Here is a 26,319-nt window from a genome sequence, read left to right on the forward strand (position 1 = left end):
CACGCACTGTGTACAAATGTTAAAATAAAGTACGAATGTAACATCTGCACCAGCATCATGGGTTTCGCTCCCTGCAGCCCTCAAATGCACTACTGCAGCCAGTCACCGTAGCGAGTGGATTCACTGAGGAAGTGGAATCGTCTTGAGGAATTTACGTCACGGGCGTCATTTGTCACCTGTCACTCAGAGCTGCGCACTAAAGCCGCTCTTCTCTGTGACTCCAGGAGCCGAGACTCGATGCATCGCGGCCCCCGCTCCTCAGAGCTCGTCCGTCAGCGCTTGACATGGCGGGGGATGTTATATACGCAGATCTCAAGTTTCCTGAGGGGTCCTTGTGCACCAAAGAGCGGAGAGCAGCAGGTGGGCGCTGTGAGTAGATATTTATTTGTACTTTTCTTTAGGCGCTGCGAAGGGGCATCAGAGTCTAACACCTACTGGGGGTTTACCGCCTGACCGCAATCTATAGCGTCCTGTGCTACCCTGGAAACTACTGCTAAATTAGAGAATTCCTCAGGCATGGTGTACATTTCCTGGTGACTGGTGATCTAGCAGAAAGGTACCGAAATTTAAACCAGATTAACTATATCTAGGTGCATTCTTAAGTTAGATGGCAGAATGATAAGAGTCGGCCATCTGATATGGCGTGATTTGCTGCTACTGATGTTTTCACGAGTGGGGGCACGTGCTGCGGAATGTGACAACAACCCCTAAGCAAGCAGAACTTTTTAAAAACAAAAATACTCATGACGCTGCATTCCACTCCGCCAATGACAATGCAGGCTCCCTCGAGCCCAAAGGACGCAATTTACTAATTATGTGCCCCCGCCCTTTTACAAATGATGCTCACCCCCACCAATAATTGATTGTAAAATCTTGCCTACATTATATAATTACACAGATATTTTTACATCTGTTAATTTACAAGGGAGTCTGTCCTTGAATGCCTTGGAATAAATTTGCGGGTGAATATGAGAGAGCCTGGTCACTCAGTCGATTTTAGTGAAGGAGGTTACAAAGGTTCCCTTTGGATGCCTGCCCTCCCATGATTCTCCGCTAAATTATAGACATGGTTAACCCAATAATAAACCAGATAGTTAACTCCTCATTAAGTTCAGGTATAGTGACAGATGATTGAAAGGTAGCATTGGTAAAACCATTGAAAAAGAAGCAAAACGTTGACCCATCGATGCTCTCGAATCTTTGCCCTATATCACTGCTTCCACTATTGGGCAAAATTACTGAAAAATGAGTTCACAAAGAACTCACTAAATTAATTGAGGCCGCCAATATCCTTCACCCTCAGCAATCTGGTTTCCGCCCAAAGCATTGCACAGAGTCGGCACTCCTGGAATTAACTGAAAAATTATAGCTGATAAAGGCAGGAAGGCGGTCATGATCTTACTCGACTAGTCGGCCGCATTCGATACCATCTCACAAGCATCCTTCAGGAAAGGCTCAAATTCAGCGGCTTTGCTGGCACCGTATTTGAATGGATTAAATCCTTTCTTACTAACCGCAGACAAGTCGTGACCCTTGGAACATTCCTCTTCGCTGAACGCACCATCACAGCAGTTACAATATTTTGAATCCTAAATATCTTACCTTGCCTCTCTCGAGCAGGAAGAACATTGCAATAAATCCTTGTGCTTTCTTCACACAGTGGTTACACTGAAGTTTCGCATGGGAAAACTCTCCAGTTACTGAGACATCGCAATAGAAATTACTTGGGGTCCCCTTACCTTTTGAGAATTGTGTTTGGCGTCATTTTGAGGAGCTGCCAACTCCGCTACACCTAGACCCCCCATATGTTCTCAAACTTGAAACGGTTGTTACTTTAAAGAACGCCAGCTGCTTAAAAAATTAAAAAGTCTCCTTTTTAGGACTGCAAACACAAGAATGGTGACTGCTGTTACTTGCAGGTCTCCATCTCTGTGTTTGCAGCAAATGACAGGGGATCAAAAATAACGACCTGTGTAATTATTAATTAGACAGGTCATTCTAAGACTCCCTGACATTGGGGATTCTGTCACATGAACTAGCAGTGCAGAGTTAACACAGCATTATCAGAGACTGGTCGCACAAATTCAGAGTTCTAATTCTAGTATTGTAAACTGTCTTTTATCAGCAATCACACAACTGGTTCAGTGTTACATATCTCCCCATATATTGGTCTGTGCATTCAATTGTGTATAATAAAGCTGCCTATAGTGTTAGATGTATCCAATAATAAAGAAATGTCAGGGTGTCAGCATTCCACCTCTCAATGTACATCAGCAACTGTTCAAGTATGAATGTAAATGGTGTCTTAGTCTTGGTATTGTAGATGCGTACGCATAAATGTTAATCCAACCAGGGTCACAAGAATTTAGTCCCTGGTTGCAAACTTCCTTCACCCCTATCTGCAGACCAGGAGACCTAGCAGATACTAACATTTGTCAGATTTGTGAATTTGTTTTAATCCTTTGGCCTATTTCTTGACAGACAATTGTCTGAGAAAGGTTTTGTGATAATAATCCAATAGGCACAGCAGCACACCAGAGTGAAGTCATACAATTCGTAGTCCCAATTCATATAGCAAACTTCCACTTGATAAGATTAACTTCATTTGACTGTGTCAAATACCACACGTTTCGCCCTCAGGGCTTTTTCAAGGCTGTAAAAATTACATAAAATAATCAACAACATTTACCTAATTGTTATTTAAAAATATCATACAAAAAGTTCACCTGTAACTTAATTTACTTATTAATAGAGATAATCTCACTTTAGAACACCCGTGTCAAAGATCATCACCATAGAAAGACAAACTCACAAATATATGTTCCTCAATAAATGGGAAAATAGATCACAAATAAACTACAATGACCCTAATACGTTCGGGACCGGATTATAAATATAAAAAAAAAATTCTACTGGGAATTCAATAAGAAGACGCTATAGTGGGAAAACTATCTCCTTTAGTGGCAATCTTGACTTAATAAATCAATAACTAACATGGGGAAATGTTATATGGGTGTTTCAGTCAGACACACAATAATGGCCGCCATACTTTCAGAAATTCGATGGTGAGCTATTGTAAGTCCTACCTCGATTACTATTGCCCTACGAGCATCTTCATAAACACTATGGCGGGATGAGAAGACGCGAACGCAAAGTTTATAGGGAGAATAGCTGTCGGAATACAGGACAGCGGGTGAGTGTTAGCTGATATCTTAGCGCTACTGTATTGGTTCTTTTTGATTGAAGCTTTAGTGTGAGTGCCAGTGTGGTGAAATATAAACAATCAAACACGTGATATACGATCCTTATACAGATGCGCTTTTATAGGACTATGTGACTCGCTTTAGTACGTTACTGAATACATTGTGGTAGTTTCTTTTCCCGACCGTTGGACACAATGTCTTCTTGGTCTGAAGGAGGGCAATCAAATGATTCTAAAACTTCTTATGAATCACAGAATTCATTATACCTTATGGTGTTCTAATCGGCATGGTGATGGTGGCTGGATTTCCCTCGTTTTGGGTTGTATTTATAGGAATGTCTGACTGATAACCATACATTGCACTCCAAATGTTCATAGACTAGTACTTTGTTTGTATTTTAGAAAATGAGGACGTATTATGGTCCCTGACATAATATACAATTTGGAATTTTAAAGTCCAGACTGATGGTGTTTGGATTCACTACCACGCCTTTGATAGCTTACATTGGGTAAGATTTATATTTTTTACAATGTATAATACACATTGACTTATGGGTTTTAGATTTGCGCTCCTTTGTTGGGTTCCATTGGGAAACAGTGGTTGAGATTTCCTTGTCTTTATATGTATATATGTGGATTATGTTGCAGAATCCGTGAGACAGGATTACATTGAAGAGATTATTTTCTTCATAAGGGATGATATATACATAAAAGAGAAATTGACTTTGGAGGTGAGATTTGACTATCTCACCCTATATAATTACTATTGGAAGCACATTCTATTTATTTCGTTTTTAAGGGTCAGTGCACTATATCTAATAAACTCTTTTGGTGATTGGTTGATCATTTTTGTCACAATTGTCGGTGTATTTAGAAGAGGTATATTTAAGTTTAACTCTTCTTTCTTTATATATTTGTGAGTTTGTCTTTCTATGGTGATGATCTTTGACACAGGTGTTCTAAAGTGATATTATATCTATTAATAAGTAAATTAAGTTACAGGTGAACTTTTTGTATGATATTTTTAAATAACAATTAGGTAAATGTTGTTGATTATTTTATGTAATTTGTACAGCCTTGAAAAAGCCCTGCGGGCGAAATGCGCATCGGCTGTTACGTGATTTTGGAATAAAAAAATTCTATCATTGACATCTCAACATGGAATTGGATCATTATTTTTAATTTTCTGTCGTATTTGACACAGTCAAATGGACTTATTCTTATCAAGTGGAAGCTCACTATATGAATTGGCACTACGAATTGTATGACTTCACTCTGGTGTGATGCTGTGCCTATTGGATTAATTAAATTTTTTGGACTACATTGTAGTCACAAAGAAATTACAATACTGGTGATGGATAAGTATTCAGCACTGTATCAGCACCAAATACTATTGTTTAGATTGTTATAATTGAATTTCTACGACACATGTACATTTGATGATGTGCAGATCAATATAGCATATCCATCCTTTGCGTTATGTAATCAAAGGTTTTGTTATGTAAACCTTCCTCTGAAAATCGTTGGGAATATCTCCAAATGCAGAAATAGATGTCTACAAGGGATTGTAGATCACCACATCTAGATTTGAATTTAAAATGTGTCTTCATGCAGTCCTTCTGCCTAAAATAATTGGAGGCTGCAATACCAAAGAAACATAGGGGCATATTCTCAAGCCCCTATCGCCACAGGAACATTACTTTTCTTGACTTTCCCATGGCGATAGGGCCAGCGCCCTATTCTCAAGGCAGCGCTAACCCACTTAACGTGGCTTAAAGCCATGTTAATTGACTTAACGCTGCCTTGAGAAAAGGGCCCCTTTCACGCTAAACTTAGTTTAAAAGGGGGCGTGCAGTGGGTGTTGCGGTGGGCGTATCACCGCAACACCCATTGAAATCGACGCTGCCACCTATTATCAAGGGCAGCGATAATAGGTGCCAGCGCCCAACTTAAGACCAGAAAAATCCTGGTCTTAAGGTGACGAAACAAGGAGAAATGCTTAATTTCTCCTTGTTTTTGCTATTTCCATGTGTGCTGCCTTGTGCCGCACACATGGAAATAGCAAAATGCCATGGTCTGTTTATGTACTGGAAGGTGTCCCTTCCTGTACGTAAACAAACCTTTTAAAAAAATGGTGTTTTGTAACTTACATGTGTGCTGCATGAAGCAGCACGCATGTAAGTTACTAAACGGCATTTTAGGTTTGTTTATGTGCAGGAAGGGACACCTTCCTGTACATAAACAAACCTCCCTGCTCGCAGACACCCTTGCACTCGGGTGCAATGGTGCCTGTGTTTGCGTTAAGTCGTGAAACTTAGCGCCGTCGCAGGGGGAAACGCCAGGCTAAACCACATTCTTGACAACAGGGTGCAGCCTGGCGTTTCCGAAGTGGCGGTGAGAGGCGTTAAGCCAAGGAGGCTAACACCTTTCACCACCACTTCCTCGTGAATGTGCCCCTTAGTATATTGTAAGAGAAGCATTGGAAACCGCATAAAGTGGACCATTGATTTGCATTCTGCTGCCTCTGATGCCCATGACTACATCCTACATCTCACACAGTGGAAACTGTCCTTCACCCACTGCTCTTGGTGTACCTTCAATGCTTTGAAACAGCAGGTGTTACTGTAAACTATTGATAGATATACTTTAAAAAGGAGGAGACCCTATATTGCCTGCATAGAGCCTCATTGCTTAACTTTTAAGCTTCAAACACAATTGCAACTTGCAACATCATATTTCTACATTGGGATGTGGTTTTTGAAAACACAAGTCTTGTCAATTTAAGAAGTAAAGGCTTTGAGAACCCAAAGTCTCTTTGTACATCTGGCAAAGAGTGCAATGGTTTTATGTGGTCGGGTAAAATCTTTCACCTCAATTCTTCATTTTTTTTGTGTTATGAAGGCTTAATAAAAGATATAAGCTACATCGTCTGAAATATGGGATTACGTACCATAGTTGATAAGTAATTTTAATTACATGTGAACCATTACATAATAGTTCAGCAAAACGGAATCGGGCTTGGGGTGCTAGGAAAGGAAACTGTACAGTTCTCCCTCCCAAAATGCACAAACCTAGACTTACGCATTCCAGGTGTAAAATTATCTTGTAAAATGGAATGGACTGTAACAAATTCATGAATCAAATTTTTTTTAAAAAGGAAGCACAATAGGTAACATGCGTTATCATAGAGGTCGCTCCTCTCCAGCAAACAAGTCCCTCTGTGGGCTCGTCCAAAGTACTTAGATGTGTATTTATTGAGCACAGTTTGATGTGTATGTTCTACCCTTGTCCCCTACTTAAAAATGCATCTGCTGACACTACCTCATAGGTTTGCTAATTTAGTATCTCACCAGCACAAAATGAAAACTAGCATGATAGAAATGTGGTAAATTATGGGTTCACCCTCAATACTTCTCAGTGGTTGACATGTTTCTGCCCCAGCTTTCCTACTGGAGAGTCATAATATGGAAAGCAAGTATTCTTCTAAACCCTCTGATATAGTGAACAGAAGTAGAAAAAGTAAAGTTTATTATATTTTAATTTTAAACCACATGTGCATAGCAATAATGAGATAGTCCAACGCTTCGAATACCAGTTTCTAAATAAAGACCACAAGAGTCAATTCAATCATCGTTGCTCATTTCATCAACTTTCTAGCTCTAGAAATGTAGAATTGGAAATTAAATCTGGATAAGGGTCTCCATAATCTGCTATTTACAAGTTAATATATGAATTTATAATGCTCATTGTAAGATATAACATTGATGTATCGTACGATCTATGATGAAAGACAGATAACATCATATGTGTAACTATCTATGATGAAAGAAGCTCTCCTTAAAATTAAATAACTTATTTAGGCTTTGGGGAGAGGGTGAGGGGGGGATCCCACTGACCTGCCAGGGGGTGGTGGCCATTTTTGAGATTGGAGAAAATTAGTTAAATCAAACCTATTCTGTTCTCTTGCCAATGATACAAAACAAAATCCATATTTTTTAATATATATTCACAGTAAATGCATTTAATTTCATTTCTCTATAATTGTTAGGGAGTAAACACCTAGCTAATTTAAATGTTAGAAATAAAAAAATAAATAAATTAAAGTATGTCAACAAAACTCAATGCGTTATCCCATTATATGTCCAAGTTCTTCATTCTGTGTACTAACCACTCCAGTCCTGCTTTTTCTATTTAGGAACGTCCTGCAAGAGAGGCCCACAAAGATTTTGATTCCTCTTGTTTATTCCTGCTCACTTATAATATACAACTCCCCAACTCCACAGTTCATTTAACAATCCCTTCCCCTCCCCAAATTCAAGTGGTGTATTAACCTTCCATTTTGCATCTGCAAGGGTCCCTACATATACAGTATGTATACAGTATATGGGCCTCCACTAAGATAAATAATTGGTAGGGTGGCCAGTTAATACAGTTTAATTCCCAATCTCTACATTTATCATACTTAACATAGATCATTTATTGTGAACATTCTCCCAGATTTCTAGGGATTTAGAACAATTAGTGAACATATATTTCCAAGCTGCACCTTTGTTACAAGGACATTTTGGATCTAGGAAGTAGGGCTGAATATTCTGTGGAGTGACGTAGAACCTAAATAAAGTGAAGTATATTATACATTGGAAATTTGAACCTTAAATGAAGCAATATCTTTTATTATCACCTTAACCCAACTCTCAGTTCTGTTTTAACTTTAGACCATTTCTTATGAATTTCTTTTGTGCACCAAGGAGATGTGCACCATTTTATATAAATCCATCAATCTTCTGAGTATTCCAATAATACCAAACATACGTTTGTTTGTTCACAAACAATTAACCAAAAGAAAGGGCCTTTAAAAGGCAACTGACAGAGGAGACATGGCAGTCCTCGTTCTCCTGGACCTCATATAGAACACAAGCTCTCAACTTGGCACCTTACCACTCGAAAGCCTGCAAACTCTTCTGCAGACTGCCTGAGGGTTTGTCATTCTGCCCCACCCTCCTCAATGCATTTATGATCCCTCTGGAGAACATCTTCAATGCATGCAACATTGTAAGAGATTGGGTTCCTGTTGGAGGGGGTAAAACCTTACACAAGCAGCAACCACAACCCTTGTCAGCGTGAAGTCACAAACAAATCCCAATTAACCTGTGCTCAACCCTCTAATAGTTTGGCACAGAGCAGTCAGGTTAAACTTAAAACCAATGTGTAAAGTATTTATGCAGGACTTCAAACAGTATTAAAGTGAAAACACAAAACAAGACAAACCCCACACCAATGAAAAGAAATTGAGTAAATAGTAATAAATAATTTAAGACCAAAACAACACAAATCCAATCAGTAGAACCAGAGGTATGCACTTTTTAAAGATTTAAGTGAAAATAGCGACAAAAAGCAAAAGTGTCGACTGGCTGTGCTGGACTGGGACAAAGTCACAAGTTCAGGCTGACTGCGATGGAGCGTGGGCCAGCTACAGGAACACAGTTAGGCCCGTTGAACAACAGTACCTTCAATCTTGGTTGATGCATCACGCAGCATCAGTTTCGAGTAGCTGCGAGTCTGTGATACGAGGTCCTGCATTGTTCTCAAGGAGACCATCAATGAAAGGGGATTCTGATACAAATTCCTGTGTTGAGGATGCATCACACACAGGCTAGTTCCGAAGAAGCTGTAGGGCTTGCTATGAGGAGTCCTGCATCATTGGCAACAAGCAGCTTGCAATGTAAGTTCCTGAGTCAGTGATGCATCACACAGCAGAGGTTCTACTGAGGTTGTGAGGGCGATGCAAAGGGCATTGGGGAAATCTGTGCAGCAGAGGTGATGCATTGGTTCTGCTTGGGGTTGCACTGGCAGCAGCTGAAATGTGTCAGCTCTGCTGGGTCCACAGATAGGCTGACATAGCACTGTCAGGCCAATAATCCGAGGGTCCAGGACTGGGGAGACACCGCGTGGCAGGGTAGGGATCACAGATGAGAGTCCTGGTGCTGGGTTCAAGGTTGTTGGAAGCTTATGTTCCTGATGCCTCTGATCAGGAGGCCAGCCAACTAGCCCTTGAGGTCGCTCTGGGGTCTTTGGTTCAAAGTTGCAGGTCCAGTCCTTCTCACCCAGGCAAGAGGGCAGAAGGGCAGCTGGTCAGCACAGCAGGGCAGCAGTCCAGGGCATCAGCACATCAGTCCTTCTCTCTGGCAGGGTTCACAGGTCCAGAAGTGTACAGACGAATTAGAGTCTGAGGTCCAATAATTATAACTGGTGCCTCCTTTTTAAAGTTGGAAAAGCTTCCAGAGGTTTCTATCCCCAGAGGGGCTTGGAATCTTCTGCCTCCCTGCTTTGGCCCCAGAGTGTCTGGGGTCACAATAGACTAGTGTCAAACCCTTTTGTGAGAGTGCCCAGGCAGGGCCTTGGCGATGTGCTAATTTGATAGGTGACAGCTCCTTTCTCTCACTATCTCAGAATGAGCCATTCTGCCAACACCTAGGTTCGCTCTGTCTCACTGTCTAGGAGCAATACACAAATACCAACTTCCAACTATACCTAGTCATGTGACCCAGGATACAGGCAGTAGCAACCAAATGGGAGGGACAAGAAAATGGCATATTTTCAAAAGTGTCATGTCAGAATTGTGATAAAAAAAATCTGATTTTACCATTAAAGAGGGCTTTTAATTTCAATTTTTCAGACACCAAACTTGATCTGTCTACCTGCTCCCAATTAGAAGTTACAGCCTATTAAATGTAATAAGGTAGCTCCAATTAATAATTCTTGAGTGTCGTTTCTGAAAATATATCAGATGGCCAAGTTTAAAAAGATGGCCTTCTATTGAGTCATGTCATACTATAGCTTCTAGAATATTTTATCTTTCATGTTCCAAATGGTATTACTAATTGTTTACGGTACCCTAAGACAGCTGCTTTTGAGTACTTCTCTATAAACCACTCAGCCTCCACAGAGTATTATCATCATTTTATATGGCTTACCTTGCTGTTTTTATTAGGCCAAATAAATCTATAAATGATTCTATTCAGCTTATTAAAACTATTTGTTAACTCATAAGTCAATGTTTGGAAAAACAAATATACTTTGAGGACGAATAGACATCTTCAATAAGATAATCTTTTCAGTTAATGAAACATTTTTGATCCCTTCTTTGTACCTGTCTCATAATCTTCATTGAGGCCACCGATGAATTCATAAAATTACTTACATCGTCAATTATCTGGATTCCTAAATACCTAACATCTTTATTAACCTGGATTGTGTTTAATGGTGCTGATAATGTGCGATCCATAGGACCAAATGAGAGTAGCTCAATTTGAGTATAATTTATTTTATTCCCAGATACTTTGCCTGGGATCCAAATGTAAAACTACATGGCCTGCAAATAATATTATCTATCAGCCCGAAGGAAGACAACTCAGCACCACCTTCTTTGCGCACATTTATAATGTGAATGGTTCAATATGCAAAACAAACAATAGAAGAGAAAGGGGACACCCCTGTTCCATTGTGCAGCTAACTTCCATCACTTCTCCTTTCATGCTACTCATCTTTAATTGGATCTGCACTCCGTGTATAGATGCGAAATTGACCTGAAAAAGTGGTTAAGATTTTTATTTTCTTGTGAACTTCCCACATCTTCACCAAATCAAACACTCTCTAAGCATCTAAAAATATTATACAGTCAGCTGCTTTATCCTCTCAATGATATGAAATAGCAGCTTTCTGAATTATTTTTGTTCAGAGAAAACAAACTCAGTTGATAGATTTGTCAGGTAGTTTGTTTCTCTGAACAAAAAAGTATGCAGAGTAAGCGCTTTAAACATTTGCCCTCTGCAAACTTCACTGCTGTGAAGGAAGCCTCCATAGCAGCAGCTCTCTAGCTCCTTTCACAGCAGAAATATCTCACCTGGCAAATTATTATCTCCAACCTTGCCCACCTGCAAGGAAGGCTGATGCCAACTAAAGGTTAAATAAGGCCTAAAATAGAGATTTGTACATCCCAATTGTGGGCACTGATGATTTACATTTTATTCTGGCCCTGAGCCAAACAACTAAGGCAATAGGATTTTTGGGGCAAGATATTTCTTACAATACAATTGTTTGACTAGCCACAAGTATTCATAGTTTATAAACATATAGTTAACCAGACTTACACTATTCTTTCTTACAATAGAATGCCTGGCCTGAGAGGCACAAGGTGTCTATGGATTTAAGCATTTCATGCTGCGTAATGATGCAATTTCACGAATTAATTTCTCTGCTATATCCTTATAATCAAAAGACTGAAACATAGGCAAAAACCCTAACCATCTCTTCTATATGAATTTCCTCTGCTTGGCTACCTTCACTTCTTAGCTTTCTATTAAGCTCACACATAAGAAGTTTCAAAGCGAGAAGATTTTTGTTGCAACCCAAGTCAATATTATATCTGGCAAACCACATAAAGCACTAAATGAAGTATTTTTTTTTTTTAATTTGACAACGTGTGTCACCTCTTTCTGTTTGTTAGTGTTCTTCTGGTACAGTATATTAAATAAGGCAACTGAGGGTTATCTTCGTAAAGATGACAAAACCTAGATCACAAAGCAACTTGCCCATATCTACCCTTCCTGGTTAGTGAGTTTTGCACTCAACACAATATACAGATGCAGGTTGAAGGTTCACCAATTCCCTGCTGATTAATGGCCTAATTTAGATTGCCATGTTAGCAGAGCTTCTGCCGAAAATCCATGGACACCCCCTCTGCTACTGATGGCCAACTCACCTTATTTCAATAGCAGAAGAACCTCTTAATTTCCTCTGCAGGTTCTGCCATAGCAAACTCTTTGCCACTGGACCATCCGCCACAGGCCCACCAACTCAACAGTGTCAGAAGGTTAACCGGTTAAGGTGTTTCCTCCTGACACTTAATTTTCCTGTTCTCGGCAGCCAAATAAGCTATGGTTATCAAAAACAGGAATAGAAGGAGAAACTTCAGCCATGTGCAATAAGAAAACTACCAGCATATCAGGCACTTTTCATTTTTGTTTTTTTTAAAACAAACACCTGATTTGGCAAATTGTTTCTGCAAAACAATACAATGATACCTTGTTTCATGATATGGCAGCCCAGCTCACATTAACAGTTTGTCTCAAGCTGCATTGATGGATTCTAGCTTTCACAGTAGCAATGGCTTGGACCACAAAGCACTAAATGAAGCTCTAAGTTCCTTAAGAAAATGAAGGCAGCTACCAGTTACTTAAAAACAGTGCTAAAGGATCTTTACAATTTGAAGAAAAGGGGATCTTAGAAAACACTTGACTTTATCTACATTTGAGGTTAAATACACCCCCTTCATTAAGGGAACACGATTTTTTTGAGAAATGGTCCTCTGTGGGGCAGCTGTCATCAACTACTTTTTCATTAGAATCAAAGGTACACAGATGATTCTGGTAGAACCTCTGAATCGGAATAGGGTAACAAGAGTTTTCAATGCACCAGCTCAAAATGTTTCCTCTATCGCAGTACCACAGTTGCTTTGTTCTTGTGTGCTTGGGCTAATACTGAAATGAGTATCTTTTTTTGTGTGCATTGTAAAAGTGTTCCAGACAGTAGACTTGTGTGAGCTGTCTTTTAATTACCACCATTACAGCTGATTGCAGTAGTTCTGTCTTGGACAGAGATGGATGGACTATTGCTGCACTGAGGATATTGAAAAAGAAAATGTTTCTCTTACTCAGCCAAGGACGAATCTTTAGTTCTGATACATGCAGTGTTTTGAATGTTATTTCTGAGGTGCTCTTCACAGTCAGGTATTATTTAGGGATTCAATAACAGTCAATTGCTTTAAAGAACTTTCTTTGTGTGCCACATACCATATGTCACTTCGCAGTTCTAAAACACAGATTTTTGAGAACTTTTATAAAACGTATTTATGCTGTGGATGGCTGAATTAAAATAGAGCAATTCCTTCATTTGATGTAGTACACAGTATAGATGGCTCTATCCCCACTTATGATGTGCTTGATAGGAATCCTAACCTCCAGCTTTCGCATTGACAATAGACGCCATCTAGGTCTATTTCTGGATCCACTAAGAATAAAGTCAACAACAACTATTCAAGCTCCCAACCCTCCCAAGAAATCAAGTTTGTCCATTGCCTTTGTCTACTCACACAGAGAAGGATATAATAAGGTAAATGGGGCAATGCATAACCTCTCTGAGTCCTATTCACATTTATTATAAGTAGCACCCATACTACAATTAGTCACAAACGATGACCATGACGGAATAAATTAATCCCATTTTATACACAAATTTTGAAAGAAAGCAGGAGTCTTTTAATATCTTGTTCTGACTGTAAAGAAACATCTCTTGTGAATATTCTGTTGCATGAGAGAGATGTGAACTATATTAGGTATTTTAATGAGATGACATTATGAATTTTCTTTTATATTTATACTTATTTTAAAAAATTCGTAAAATAAGTGCACAGAAGTTTTTATGAATGTTTTTAGTGTAATGGTTTTTAAAAGACTAAACACTATAATAAAAAAAACTTCAAACTTGAAAAGCTTTAAACACCCAGCTTAGTTGGACATTGGTGCTAAATGAGGGAACCTTCTTTAATGATCTTCTGCTCTTTGGTCCGTGGACCCACCAGCCAATACCTGAGGGAATGTGCAGAATGCTGCTGATGCTAAATACAGTAGCATAATAGTTACAGGTGTGGTATGGTCAATCAGAGGCTCCATCTCTGTCATTTTCAGTTTCCACAGAGCCGGCATCTTAGATGTACCTGTTCCTAAAGTAACAACCTAAGATTATTCTTGATGCATATTCAGTGATTAATTATATATTCTTATTTTCCCCATCTTTAAACTCTACAGCTGCTTCCCAGTGTCCCCAATGGCACAGACGTATGCTATGGGTCAGTGGAGTTCTGCTTATAATTGCGGTCCTGACTTTCATAGGATGTGGTGTTTGGGGTAAGTGCTGACATGTATGAAACTGAAAAACGTTACATGTGGGAGACCTTAATAGCAGGTACAACAAAGTGTTGTTTTTGTGTTTTTGGAGTTAAACCCAATACTTTAGGTTTCAAACCAGGAACAATTATATTGCATGCAGCTTAAGCACAGGCTAACAAATAAAAACTAATCTTAAAAAAGCAATTAATGGCTCTATTCACAAAGTAAGTTACATTTGTGAGTAAATGATGTATAAGTTACTCTTACCCTTTTGATTAAATTTACTACTTTTGGCTTTCCACAAAATTCAAGGTAAAGTTGCTCAAACGTGTAATTGTACATGTCTCCACCTCCAGAAAAAGGGGGTAGAATTAAATTTACATGTTACAATTGCCAGAAAAGAAACAGCAGTAAGTCCAGCACTACACATTAACATTGCAAAGGTACTTCAATAAATAACATAGGTAGGAACTTAATATAAAACCACAAAGGAAATAATACTAAATTAAATTACAATATTTAAAATAGATAACAGTGTAAATAGATTCATTTAGGTGTCGATTCCGATCCGTTACAAATAATTTGCGTACGACCCGTATCCGTATTTTTTTATGTATGAGTCGTACAAGTACCGTACAAACGGCCAAGTACGATTCGTACGTGAAAAATAACTGCGAACAGCGTCGGGAAAAGTGTACGAGAGGGCGTCGGAAAGTTTTTAAGTCCGAATATCGTCGGGAAAAGTGTACGAGAGTGAGCCGGACATTTTTACATGCAAATCGTAAAACACAAGTCCGAGCGCGCAAGTACAATCCCGACCGTCCGTCCGAATACACAATCGCACGTAAAATGGCCCGTACGGAGCCAACGCAGTAGCACACATGTACACGGGTAAACTTATGCCCGTGTACGAGCCGTACAGACCCCCCACCCCCCAATATGTCAGCACCGTACACCACCCTGTCCGCACTGTAGCCCAGCCACGCACCTCTACGCGCCATACCCCCCCCATGTACGTGCCATACCCCCCATGTACGTGCCTTACCCCCCCTGTCCGCACTGTACCCCAGCCCTGCACCTGTACGCGCCGTACCCCCCCATGTACACGCCGTACCCCCCCATGTACGCGCCGTACCCCCGCAAGTACGCGCCGTACCTCCACATGTACGCGCCGTACCCCAGGCCCGCACCTATACGCGCCGTATCCCCCATGTACGCGCCTTACCCCCGCATGAACGCGCCGTACCTCCGCATGTACACGCTGTACCCCAGGCCCGCACCTGTATGCGCCGTACCCCCCATGTATGCGCCTTACCCCCGCATGTACGAGCCGTACCTCAGGCCCACACGTGTACGCACCGTACCCCCACCGCATGTACGCGCCGCACTCCAACACCGTACCCCAGCACCCTCACCCAGCATCGGGTATGTAGGGACCGTACCTACGCGAAAAAGACTCTTACAGAACCAGGACACTGTAAAACAGCACAAGGAGGGTCAATTCGACTCGCACAACACCACAAAACACGTTTAAATGACAAAATACATCTCAATGACTGACCTGGCACATCCAAACAGGCAAACAGAGGCCCTAAATCACAACCACCTCTTATAACACACCCACCAAAATTCAAACACAGCCACACCCAAAAATGGACCAATAAAAAGGGCCCACACACACAACCCATGAGCCTTTTCAACAGACCCACTGCTGCCAGACCCCACAGAGAAACAACTCTGCATTACTTATACCTTCACTACACCTTAACTCACACACCTTCACACAACCTCCTTCACAAACATCCCCCTCTTCACATTCACACACACACCGTCACATTCACCCCCACATACCCACAACCATCCACACCCACACCCACACCCCACACCATGCCCACAGACAAGAATCCAAAGTTCACAACTGCGGAGCTGGACCTCCTTGTCAGCGAAGTCATCAGAGTCGAGCCACAGCTGTTTGGAACATTGGTCAGACAGACAAGCATAGCTGAAAAATCTGCCATGTGGCAGAGGATTGTCGATAAGGTGAATGCTGTTGCGCCCATCCGAAGGACCAGGCATGAATGCCAAGCCAGGTGGTACGATCTGCGCAGGGCGGTCAAGAGGAAAATGAACAAAGAATATGCCCAGAGTAACATCACTGGAGGTGGGCCACCCGCAGACCTGTACACTACCATCCCTGGGAGGAGAAGGTGATGGCCCTGCTACCGCCGGTGGGAGTACACAGTGTCGAAGGAGTCACAGAGCCTGGTGAGTACACAAACAACTTACGTACCATGGGGGCAATGGGGTCCACACCACATATACACCAAATGCACGCAACTTCCCCCAAGCACTCACCGCACACAACCACACTCAAAAACCACGCTCATGCCACTAACGTCTCCATGCCCCTTTCACAAATCAAGGCAAGGCCATGTCCAAGGCTACAACAACCACCAACACAAGACTGGATGTCCGGGAGGCTGGGAGGGTGGGCCCCACACAACACATTGTGAAAATGAGACGCAGACACCAATGCCCTCAGCCCATATGGCATAGGTACATACCCATGCACAATGCACAGGGACTGGCAAAAAACTGACAAGGTAGCTGACACTTGGCCCTGCTGTATGCAGCACAAGGCCCTCCTCGGATCACTGTACACTCAAACACCAACTCCACAAGCACAGGTATCTAGCACAGGAACTCACACTCACTGTCATGCCAGCATGCACCATGAGGGGACAGACACATCACCTGGGAGACCCAATGACAACTCACACAACACACAACAGCAGGCCTGGTCACACCCCCCCCTAACACAAGCACACACCCCCGGGGCAGGCAACAAATTTACACACTCCCACAATGGACATGTGACACAACAAGACCAATCCATAGCCAAATAAGCATCATAGCCAACAATCTACAGGTCAAACACTCAGGAGAACATCCCAATCTGTCCCCCGCAACATACCCATCCCCAAGTGGACATTGAGAGGAATGCTAGGCACATCCAACTACCTGGAGGAACTGTGTCAACTTGAATATGTATGAAACATAGATGTCGCATGAAACACCATTAACATTGTCTCTCTCTCACACACAGGGCAACGTTGCCGATCTCCCCCCAACACTGGGGGGAAGAATCACAGTCCCAGGCTCCGCGTGAAGATGATCCCACCCGCAGCGACGACTCTCACCACTCTATGGAGGACCCCGACCAACCTGGACCCTCTGGTGCCCAAGCCCCTGCAGCACCTGCGTCAGGTACATCTGTGCCAACCAACCCCCCCCATTCCTGCCACATCCCAGGACACTCCAGGAGCCCTGCTTGCACTGAACAACAGAGCCAGTCTGACCAGGAGGGACAAGGTTCTCCGGGCACCCAGGAGGAGGCAGGCAACCCTGCAAATGCCATCCCTCAGGGGTCCCGTAGACCCGATGTGCCCACAAGGGTAGGCCAGGCTCAAGTTGGCAGGGGTGGTGGGAGTGGAGGCAGGCGGAGGCGCGAACCTGACCAGCCAGCTCAGGACACTGATATGTCACACATACGCAACATCCTGGACACATACCGGCGTGACACCAGAGGCATCAACCAGGTCGTGTCGAGACTCTCAGAGATGCAGGGGACCCTCGATGAGATAAAGAACCTGCAGGTCGAGCATCATGCCAGTCATCAACAACACCAAGGACGGTTGGAGGCAGATGCACAGGGACATGAGCCAATCACTCCGTCAGATCGCCCAAAGCATGGGCAACCCCCCCTGTGCCACCAGGCGTAGACCAGCACCAGACACAGGGAGGGAGGAGGAGGATTTGTCTGACGGAGCGTCCCAAACATCGTCAAGGCCTGCATCTGAGGGTCCCCGGAGGAAGGTGGGTCGTCCACGGAAAAGACCGTGAGAGTCAGCGGACCATCCACATCTCCCAGGTCACCTGGCCTGGCACCTGGCCCTCTGGCGCAACAGCAGCAGCTCATCCAATGACATTCTCTGCCACATGGACTTGCTGGTCACAGTCTGACCAATGATGACCAACACTGTGCCCTGGACTCTGATGACTTCCAATGCCAAGGATACCATCTCCCCCTGTGAACTTTGGATTCTATTCCCCCGGTAGAGCACCTAATTTCATCTACCAAAACACGTACCCCACCGCAAATAAATATATTACATTGGTCATGAGACGTTCCTGTCATTTTGCATTATTCAACAACATATGTGTGTGGAAATGTCAAACTATGCATGAGTGTTGAACTAACTCCAGACATCCATACCCTGGGATCAGAGTCTGGTACAGGACACACATGGGTCACAAGGTATCATTCAATGTAGGCATGGAGCACAACACTCACCTGTGATGGCCTCTGGCTGCTGAGGGGGGGGCTTGCTAAACTGTGCGGACAGACCTATTTGGGAGATTATCATCAAGGCGTAGAGTTCATGGCTCATGTGGAGGTTCCCGGGGAGGGAGTCCCAGGTATGTGTGGCCAGGTGGGAGAACAATGTCCTGTATGCTGGAGTACGGTGGATGTGAAGAACGGTGGCCAGGGCAAGGTTGGATGCACGGAGATGGGCCAACGGGATCTAGGATGACAGACATACAAGGTTGGTTTGGGGTCGGGGTTGTGGAATGCCTCCTGAGTGTGGGTGGGGAGTGTGGAGGTCATCCTGCAGCAGACAGTGATCCATTGCAGCTATCTATGGTGGACGGTGAGGTGGCTGGGGCACAGGGTGTTGAAGCTGAGGTGTGCAGATGCACCCTGGATGTGGACAAGTTTCCTTGGAGTTTGGATGTACTTGCTCCGTAGAGGGCAGGGCAGTATTTGACACAGATGTTGTCATGGACATGGGGGATGGTCTGTCTTTTCTTGGGGTGGATCTATCTGTGGATCATGTGCATAATGCAGAGGGCGTTGCAGCATGAGGTACAGATGCTGTGGACTAGCATGGCAAATATGAGTGAGCCAAACATGATGCACACCATCTTGTGTGTGTGGCCACTGGGTGCTTGTGCAGGGCTCTTGCGGGTGGGACACAAGCACTTGACCCAGCTGGAAGGGGACAATCCTCAGATGATCACCTCAGTCCTGTACAAGTCCAGCCTCGCGTGGCTCGTGTTCAGCCATTCATCAATGGATCTCATCCATACTTGAATGATGGAACTGCCAGTGTCTGTGTCTTTGTTGAGGGTGAGGAGCACCTGGCTGTCAATGGCATACGAGCTGATGATGAGGTGCTGTGCGCATGTGATGGTGGAGAGGGGGGTCCTGGACACTCTGTAGATTGACATGCTGAGAGATGATACCTGTGCCATGTGCCAGACGATGACACCATAATACATGCTGAAACCTTGAGTCCCACTCCCATGCCCTTGCTGGGCCACAGAGCCGGTGGGGAGTATTAGGGACGTGACCTGGTTGGTGTGACAGGGCCTGGAAGGCGGGGCAGCGCAGTGTAGGCAGTTGGAGTTGCACACTCAGCATGCAAAGGTGTCGTGTGCGTGCCCAGGGTATGTCTGACAGCAGGCGTTAGATGTGCGGATGGACATAGCTCAGAGTGTGGCTGCTACATCAGACTGTAGTGTGATGTGGGTTATGCAAGGACAGGATGGTGGTGCAATGTGCACTTTGCATGTGCTGATTGTCCAGCCTTTGCCACCGCGTGGCGGCAACAGTGGCATAGACAAGCTGAGGACAGCCAAATGAATGGGTGGAGGGAGGAAGTGAGGAGCATCTTGGAGGCGTGTGTGTTGCCAAATCTGGATACTCTGCGGGCCCTTGCTGCAGGGGCCGCAGCAGCAGGCGGCATCTCCTTGCAAAATGCCAGAATTTGCACACAAAGACTAGGATGTCAGAAGGACAACTGCAACATGCACGTGTGTAAAGTAAGGAGTGTCCAGTGTCACATGGCACACCCAGAGACAATGCATGCACAATCACCAAAGAAGCATGACACCGGATCAGGAAACTGAAGGCCGACCTGTGCACAGGAGACACACCCTCAGCAGGTGTTGATGGCCCATTGTGTGGACCAACATGCCAAAAAACATACACGACCATGTACTTCATGCCCAATAGGGAGCCTAATCCATGAGCAACTGCATGCATGTTGCTAAACTACACATGGACTCCTATGCATAATCTTCCACAACTATGCCAGATATGCCGCATGCAAAGTGGCAAGAGACCTGCATTGACAGAGATGAGGCACCTTGGAGTGTGACGAACACCTTTATTACTCAGCCTCACACTAAGGGAAATGCATCAATTGGAACAGACTCACAGGTCATTTGGCTGACCATGTGTGACCTACACTGGACACCCCCTTCAACACACAGATGTGGTAAATCCTACTGAGCTGGCACACAAGTGAAGGGGTTGAGCCTAACACCCCTTGCTGCACACAGAGAGTGTGCAATTCCCCATTGAGCCTCATATGGGAATGTCCCACACTATGTCCACCATTAGCATCCCGTATGTTCCTGAGGGACGTTATACACACATTGATGCCTTCATCAGAATCCACAAACCATTACAGATGACTGTCAGGAAGGGTGACTATCAATTCATGGGAGCCATGCAACACGTCATGTGCCCCATGGTGAGTCTACATGTATGCATGGTAACAACATGCACAGGAGCAGTCCCCACATATCACAAACACGTACCACCCACAAAAAGCCTTGCTGCACTCCTTACCCAAAATGACTTTTCACCATGTCCGTGCATGTAACTCTGATCCAGCACACGTTGCAATACTCATGTGGAATAGCAGGAGGGCAATGATGACATGAGCAGACGACAGCCACAAGAACCTGGAGAGGACAGACACACAACAAGTCAGCGAAGAGCTAGTAATCCGCAGACATGGACATGTACTCTACAGGAATGATGTTGTCACCATGGTCTTAAAAAATTTAGTGTCCCAGATAAAATGTGTGGAATGATATCATCACTTGAATGACATATCAGAACACACCTCCAAGTCACTTAGCACACAGTCAGCTGGACACACACATTGCAACACATGCCACACAAGACTCAAAGCGTGTACACTCAGACACAGGGACTCACCATTATGAGAAGAAGTTGCGGATAAGCTTACTCCGGATGTCCTCATCCTCATCCTCACTTGCCCCGTGCCCAAGCCCTTCATCCTCCATGGGTGGATGATCCTGCTCATCCGAATCAAGGATGAGTGGCACAGCCTTCTCCACTGCCATGTTGTGTAGCATGCAGCACACAAGGAAGATTTTGCAGACCTTCACCGGGGCATATGGGAGGGCGCCGCCGGTCTTGTGGAGGCACCGGAATCTGCTCTTCAGGAGTCCAAACGTCCTCTCAATCACGCGCCTCGTCTGCCCATGGGTGTCATTGTACCGGTGTTCTGCGGCTGTTCTGGGGTTGCGGAGAGGCGTCATCAGCCATGGCATGTTGGGATAGCCAAAGTCCCCTACATGGAAACATCATGTGAAGAAGTGGGTCAGGAGATGCCGTAAGATACAAAGATAGCGCGAAACACAGGACTAACAGAGTATATCCACCAACAAGACATGCTCGTTCCGCGTGCAGCTGCAGCATCATTTCTGGCACCCTGCTACGCCTCATGATGTAGGCATCGTGTGCGGACCCTGGAAAAAAGGAACAGACATGGGAAATGGACATGTTAGGCAGACACACCACAAGGGCATTGATAGAGTGATAATGTTTGCGGTTCGAAAGGCTACCTCCTGTGCCTGTGGTGGTACCAAAGCCACATGTGTCCCATCAATGGCCCCAATTACGTGAGGCATCCCTCCCAGGGCATAGAACTCACCCTTGACACGTGTCAACTGCTCACGAGTGGGAAAATGGATGAATTCATCCAGGTGCACCAACATGGCTTCTAAAACATCATGCAGGACACGGCTGAGCATTGTCTGGGACATGCCACCAACATCAGCTATGGTCAATTGAAATGTGCCGGTGGCAAAAAAATTTAGGGCTGCCATCACCTTCATCTTGGGGGTCAGAGCTGTAGGATACCTGTTTTGTGGTTGGAGGTGTGGTTCAAGCCGGCAGGTCAAGTTCTCTATCAACGCTTGCGAGAAACGGTATCTGCGTATGCAGTTGTGTTCACGCATGGCATCCAGGTCTGGCATTCGTCTGGGGAGAGGCGGTGCCCTGCAGAGATTTGGAAGGAATAACGAAGAGTGAGTACATTACCACACCAATGTCACTGAGGTGAGCACATGTTCAACAGCTAATACACATCTGCTTAATACAGAGTCTGGTCTGTGCAATACATCCAGGACACGTAGGCTAGCCAGGTGATACTCCTACGAAGAGCCAGCCACAATAGTTGCATGGCAATGTTGACGTGACATGCCATTAAAATAGCTGTGGGCCAGTGTAAGTGACCAGCCAGACACATTACATGAGTGACAGACATCCACATATCAGCATTTGAAGGATGTTATCTCATACAGACAGCTGGCGGGAGTCTAGACGCACAGGTCACATGTCATCTGAAAAAGGACAGATAACACACATTTCCATGAAGGGGTACATGTCAGAACCTGATGACACAGACATTGAGACAACGCAGATATTGCCTCATGTCAGGAAGTCATCTTCGAACCATCATGACACATGTAACGTGTGAGTCCACATGTGGCATGGTGTGCGTATATGTGTGTCATGCACATATGCACACAGACACATGTTGAATGCTGCAACAGCAGATGGAGTTGACGGAACACCAACGGCAAGCTCATGGGAACACATGACACACACATGACATAGTCACATCGTGGCATGCTGGTAGTCACATGTCAGGTGTAATTATCCGTGTACCTGGCATCAGGGGACAGTTGCGGATGTTGGTGACTGTGCCATACCAGTGATGCAGTGCTTGACACGTGTGTCCTACATGCACACATGTGCAAAGTGTGAAGGGGAAGTGTGCCACGTAGTGCCCCATCACACATGACATGTGTAAACAGCTCATCACACATCTATTGTGCCACAACATGAGGAGACATGTGCCACATCACTGTCTGACACACCTAGGCCCTGCACATGAAGGACTGCACTGACAATGACTTGATGTCCAGCCTTGTGCGAGTGTGACACCTCCATTCCTTTCGTGTGCGCCTCCTATCACCAGTGTAAGCTGTGAAACGCAGTACACGCGCTCTGAGGGCTTGTGTACGGGCCGTACTCACGTGTGTACGGGCCGTACACGTGTGAGTTTGTGCCTATCACTATAGTTGGGGTACCGTAGGCCCTAGTGATACGGCTCATACTCACGCGTGAGTACGTGCCGTACACATGTGAGTACGGGCCGTATCACTATAGTTGTGTTACTGTAGGTCCTAGTGATACGGCACGCACTCACGCGTGTACGACCCATAAACGCGTGAGTACGTGGCATATCACTAGGGCCTACGGTAACACAACTATAGTGATAGGCACGTACTCACGCGTGTACGGCCCGTACTCACGTGTGTACGACTCGTACATGCGTGAGTACGTGCCTATCACTATAGTTGGGGTACCATAGGCCCTAGTGATACGGCCCGTACTCAAGCATGAGTACGGGCCGTACACGCGTGAGTACGTGCCTATCACTATAGTTGTGTTACTGTAGGCCCTAGTGATACGGCACGTACTCACGCGTGTACGGCCCGTACACGCGTGAGTACGTGCCTATCACTATAGTTGGGGTACCGTAGGCCCTAGTGATACGGCACGTACTCACGCGTGTATGGCACGTACTCACGCGTGTACGGGCCGTACACACGTGCGTACGTGCCTATCACTATAGTTGGGGTACCGTAGGCCCTAGTGATACGGCCCGTACTCACGCGTGAGTACGGGCCGTATCACTATAGATGTGTTACTGTAGGTCCTAGTGATACGGCCCGTACACGCGTGAGTACGTGCCTATCACTATAGTTGTGTTACTGTAGGTCCTAGTGATACGGCACGTACTCACACGTGTACGGCCCGTACACGCGTGAGTACGTGCCTATCACTATAGTTGCGTTGCCGTAGGCCCTAGTGATACGACACGTACTCACGCGTGTACGGCACGTATACGCGTGAGTACGGCCCGTATCACTGTAGTGATGGTGCCCTAGGGGTACGCGTGAAACGCGCCGTACCTGTGTGGGGATTTAAGAATTACAATGGGGACACATGAGGGACAAGTATTAGGGCCTAAATGCATGCTGGTTGTCATGGATACCGAGTTTCAAGTTCAAAATTTAACATCATGTGGTCTGGAAAAAGCAGTTGGCTACATTATACATTGTTGCAAAGTGGTTGTTGACTTGACATGCTGCTGCAAATTCAAAAAATGCTAAGGCTGTCACTGGTGTATGTTTAAAGGGATTGGAGGAAACGTTGGATGCAAATGAGTCTGACCAATCACTCTGTACTCCTGTAAATGAAATAGGCGAGCAAGGCAGATATAAGGCAGGCAGAACCCATGAGAGGGCACTTGCCTGCACAACATGTCAGTCGATACCACTGCTGCTGTATTGTCTCCCTCTGGCACCATGTCAAGGACTGTGGAGAGGGCCCAGCCTTTCACCCAGGAGGAGAATGAGGCCCTGCTGGATGTTATCCTCCCACGGTACCCCATGCTGTATGGTCGACCAGGGGAGCAGGTGAGTGCTGACTCCACTACCTTTGCCTGTGCACCTTTTTTGTGTCTGTCACTTCTGGCATTGTGTCCAGGTGTGACAGACATGCAATGTTGGTTGGAGTGGGTCCCAGGGGGGGGTGGATGGCTTATGTCTCTCATGCAGGGCTTGATGTAGTTCATGTGTGCACTCCTCACTTGCATTGTGCTTACTGTGACATTCGCTGCCCTGTTCAACAAATCAAAGATGTTCAAATGTGTGTCTCTGTGACATGGTGCAGGTGTAGTGATGTTGTCCCACTTTGTCATCCACACAGGTAACCGCCTACCACAAGGGGAAGATCTGGAAGGATGCCGTCAAGGCCGTGCAATCGGTGGAGGGTCGCAGTCGGCGCCTGCCACAAGTGGGGAAGAAATGTCAGGACATCCGGTGCTGGACCCGGAGGATCGCCCGGGTCATGCTGAAGGAGGAGGCTCCTCGCAAGCATGGCGGGCGCCGGCGCCTGACCCACCAGATGAAGCGTGTCCTGGCGGTGGTCTTCCCTGACCTGGATAGGCAGATACAGGAGTTACAGCAGCAGGAAAGGGGTAGGTACATGTGTGTTTGTTGTGTATCGCCAGCTTTTGTAGCTGCTCAGTCGCCTGGATACACTGCCAGGGTATATATGTGCAGTGCATATCCTGTTCCCCCAAGTCAACCTGTGCTGTTCTTCCTCCCTTCCCCTCCTTGACATGTGTTACCTGGTCTGTGTGTTATCACTATTGCACATGGTCATCTAGGCTGCCAGTTAATCAAGGTGCACACTGCTTTCAGCATCATGTGTGGGGGTGGTCTGCCTGTGCCCTGTCCTGTTCAGTCATTTGGGGGTGCATAATTGTTGGCACGGATGCTGAGTCTCAACATAGGAGTGTGAGGTTTCAAATGAACAGACATGCAGCATGCATTACCAATGTTGTGGCCTCAGACATGATGTGCATGAGTGGGATATATGCATAGTGCCGGGACGGTTGCTCCTGTTACAGTCAGCTCATTCCAGGACCATGGAGCAGTGTGCCCACTACAGTCCCCTGCAACAGCCTGCCCTCCTACTCATGTGTGTCATCCAACACTGTGCACATTCACTGTGGGTTCAGCATGTTATGTTATATATGTTATGTTATGTTATGTTATGTTATGTTATATAGAATTTCTATAGCGCACGGCTACTCCGACAGAGTGTCCCGGCGCTTTTCACTTGCAGCTCAGAGAGAATAACATAACAACATGGAAACAAAACGGAAAAAATCAGAAGAAAAAACCCTAAAGATTAAAAAGCCAGGTCTTAAGGCTCTTCCTAAACAGAAGCAAATTAGACGTGCTCCGTAGAACCAGAGGCAGCGAGTTCCAAAGCTGGGGGGCTTTCAAACTAAAAGAACGCCCCCCAGTACGGGCTTTCCTTACACGTGGCACCAAGGCCAGGTATAGAGCTTCTGATCGTAGAGAGCGGGCTGGGCGATAAAAAGTCAACCTCCGCTGCAAGTACTTTGCCCCTGTGCCAAA

At 44.9% G+C, this 26,319-nt stretch overlaps 1 protein-coding gene across 5 annotated transcripts in view; it reads left to right on the forward strand.

Annotated features, from left to right (window-relative positions):
* The first annotated feature begins 210 nt into the window (after positions 1 to 210).
* The window catches only part of LOC146813023 (killer cell lectin-like receptor subfamily B member 1B allele A), a 339,767-nt gene continuing 313,658 nt past the window's right edge, over positions 211 to 26,319 (forward strand). For 3 of the 5 annotated variants that reach the window (XM_085620049.1, XM_085620051.1, XM_085620050.1), the window contains exons 1-2: positions 211 to 369; positions 14,068 to 14,166. In XM_085620049.1, coding sequence (XP_085476175.1) covers positions 285 to 369; positions 14,068 to 14,166 — 184 coding nt within the window. In that variant the 5' untranslated portion in view covers positions 211 to 284. The remainder of the gene's footprint in view (positions 370 to 14,067; positions 14,167 to 26,319) is intronic. The other 2 variants (XM_085620052.1, XM_085620053.1) reach the window with 2 other exon arrangements.

The sequence above is a fragment of the Triturus cristatus genome, chromosome 7 (genome assembly GCF_964204655.1).
Source record: "Triturus cristatus chromosome 7, aTriCri1.1, whole genome shotgun sequence".
NCBI lineage: Eukaryota > Metazoa > Chordata > Amphibia > Caudata > Salamandridae > Triturus > Triturus cristatus.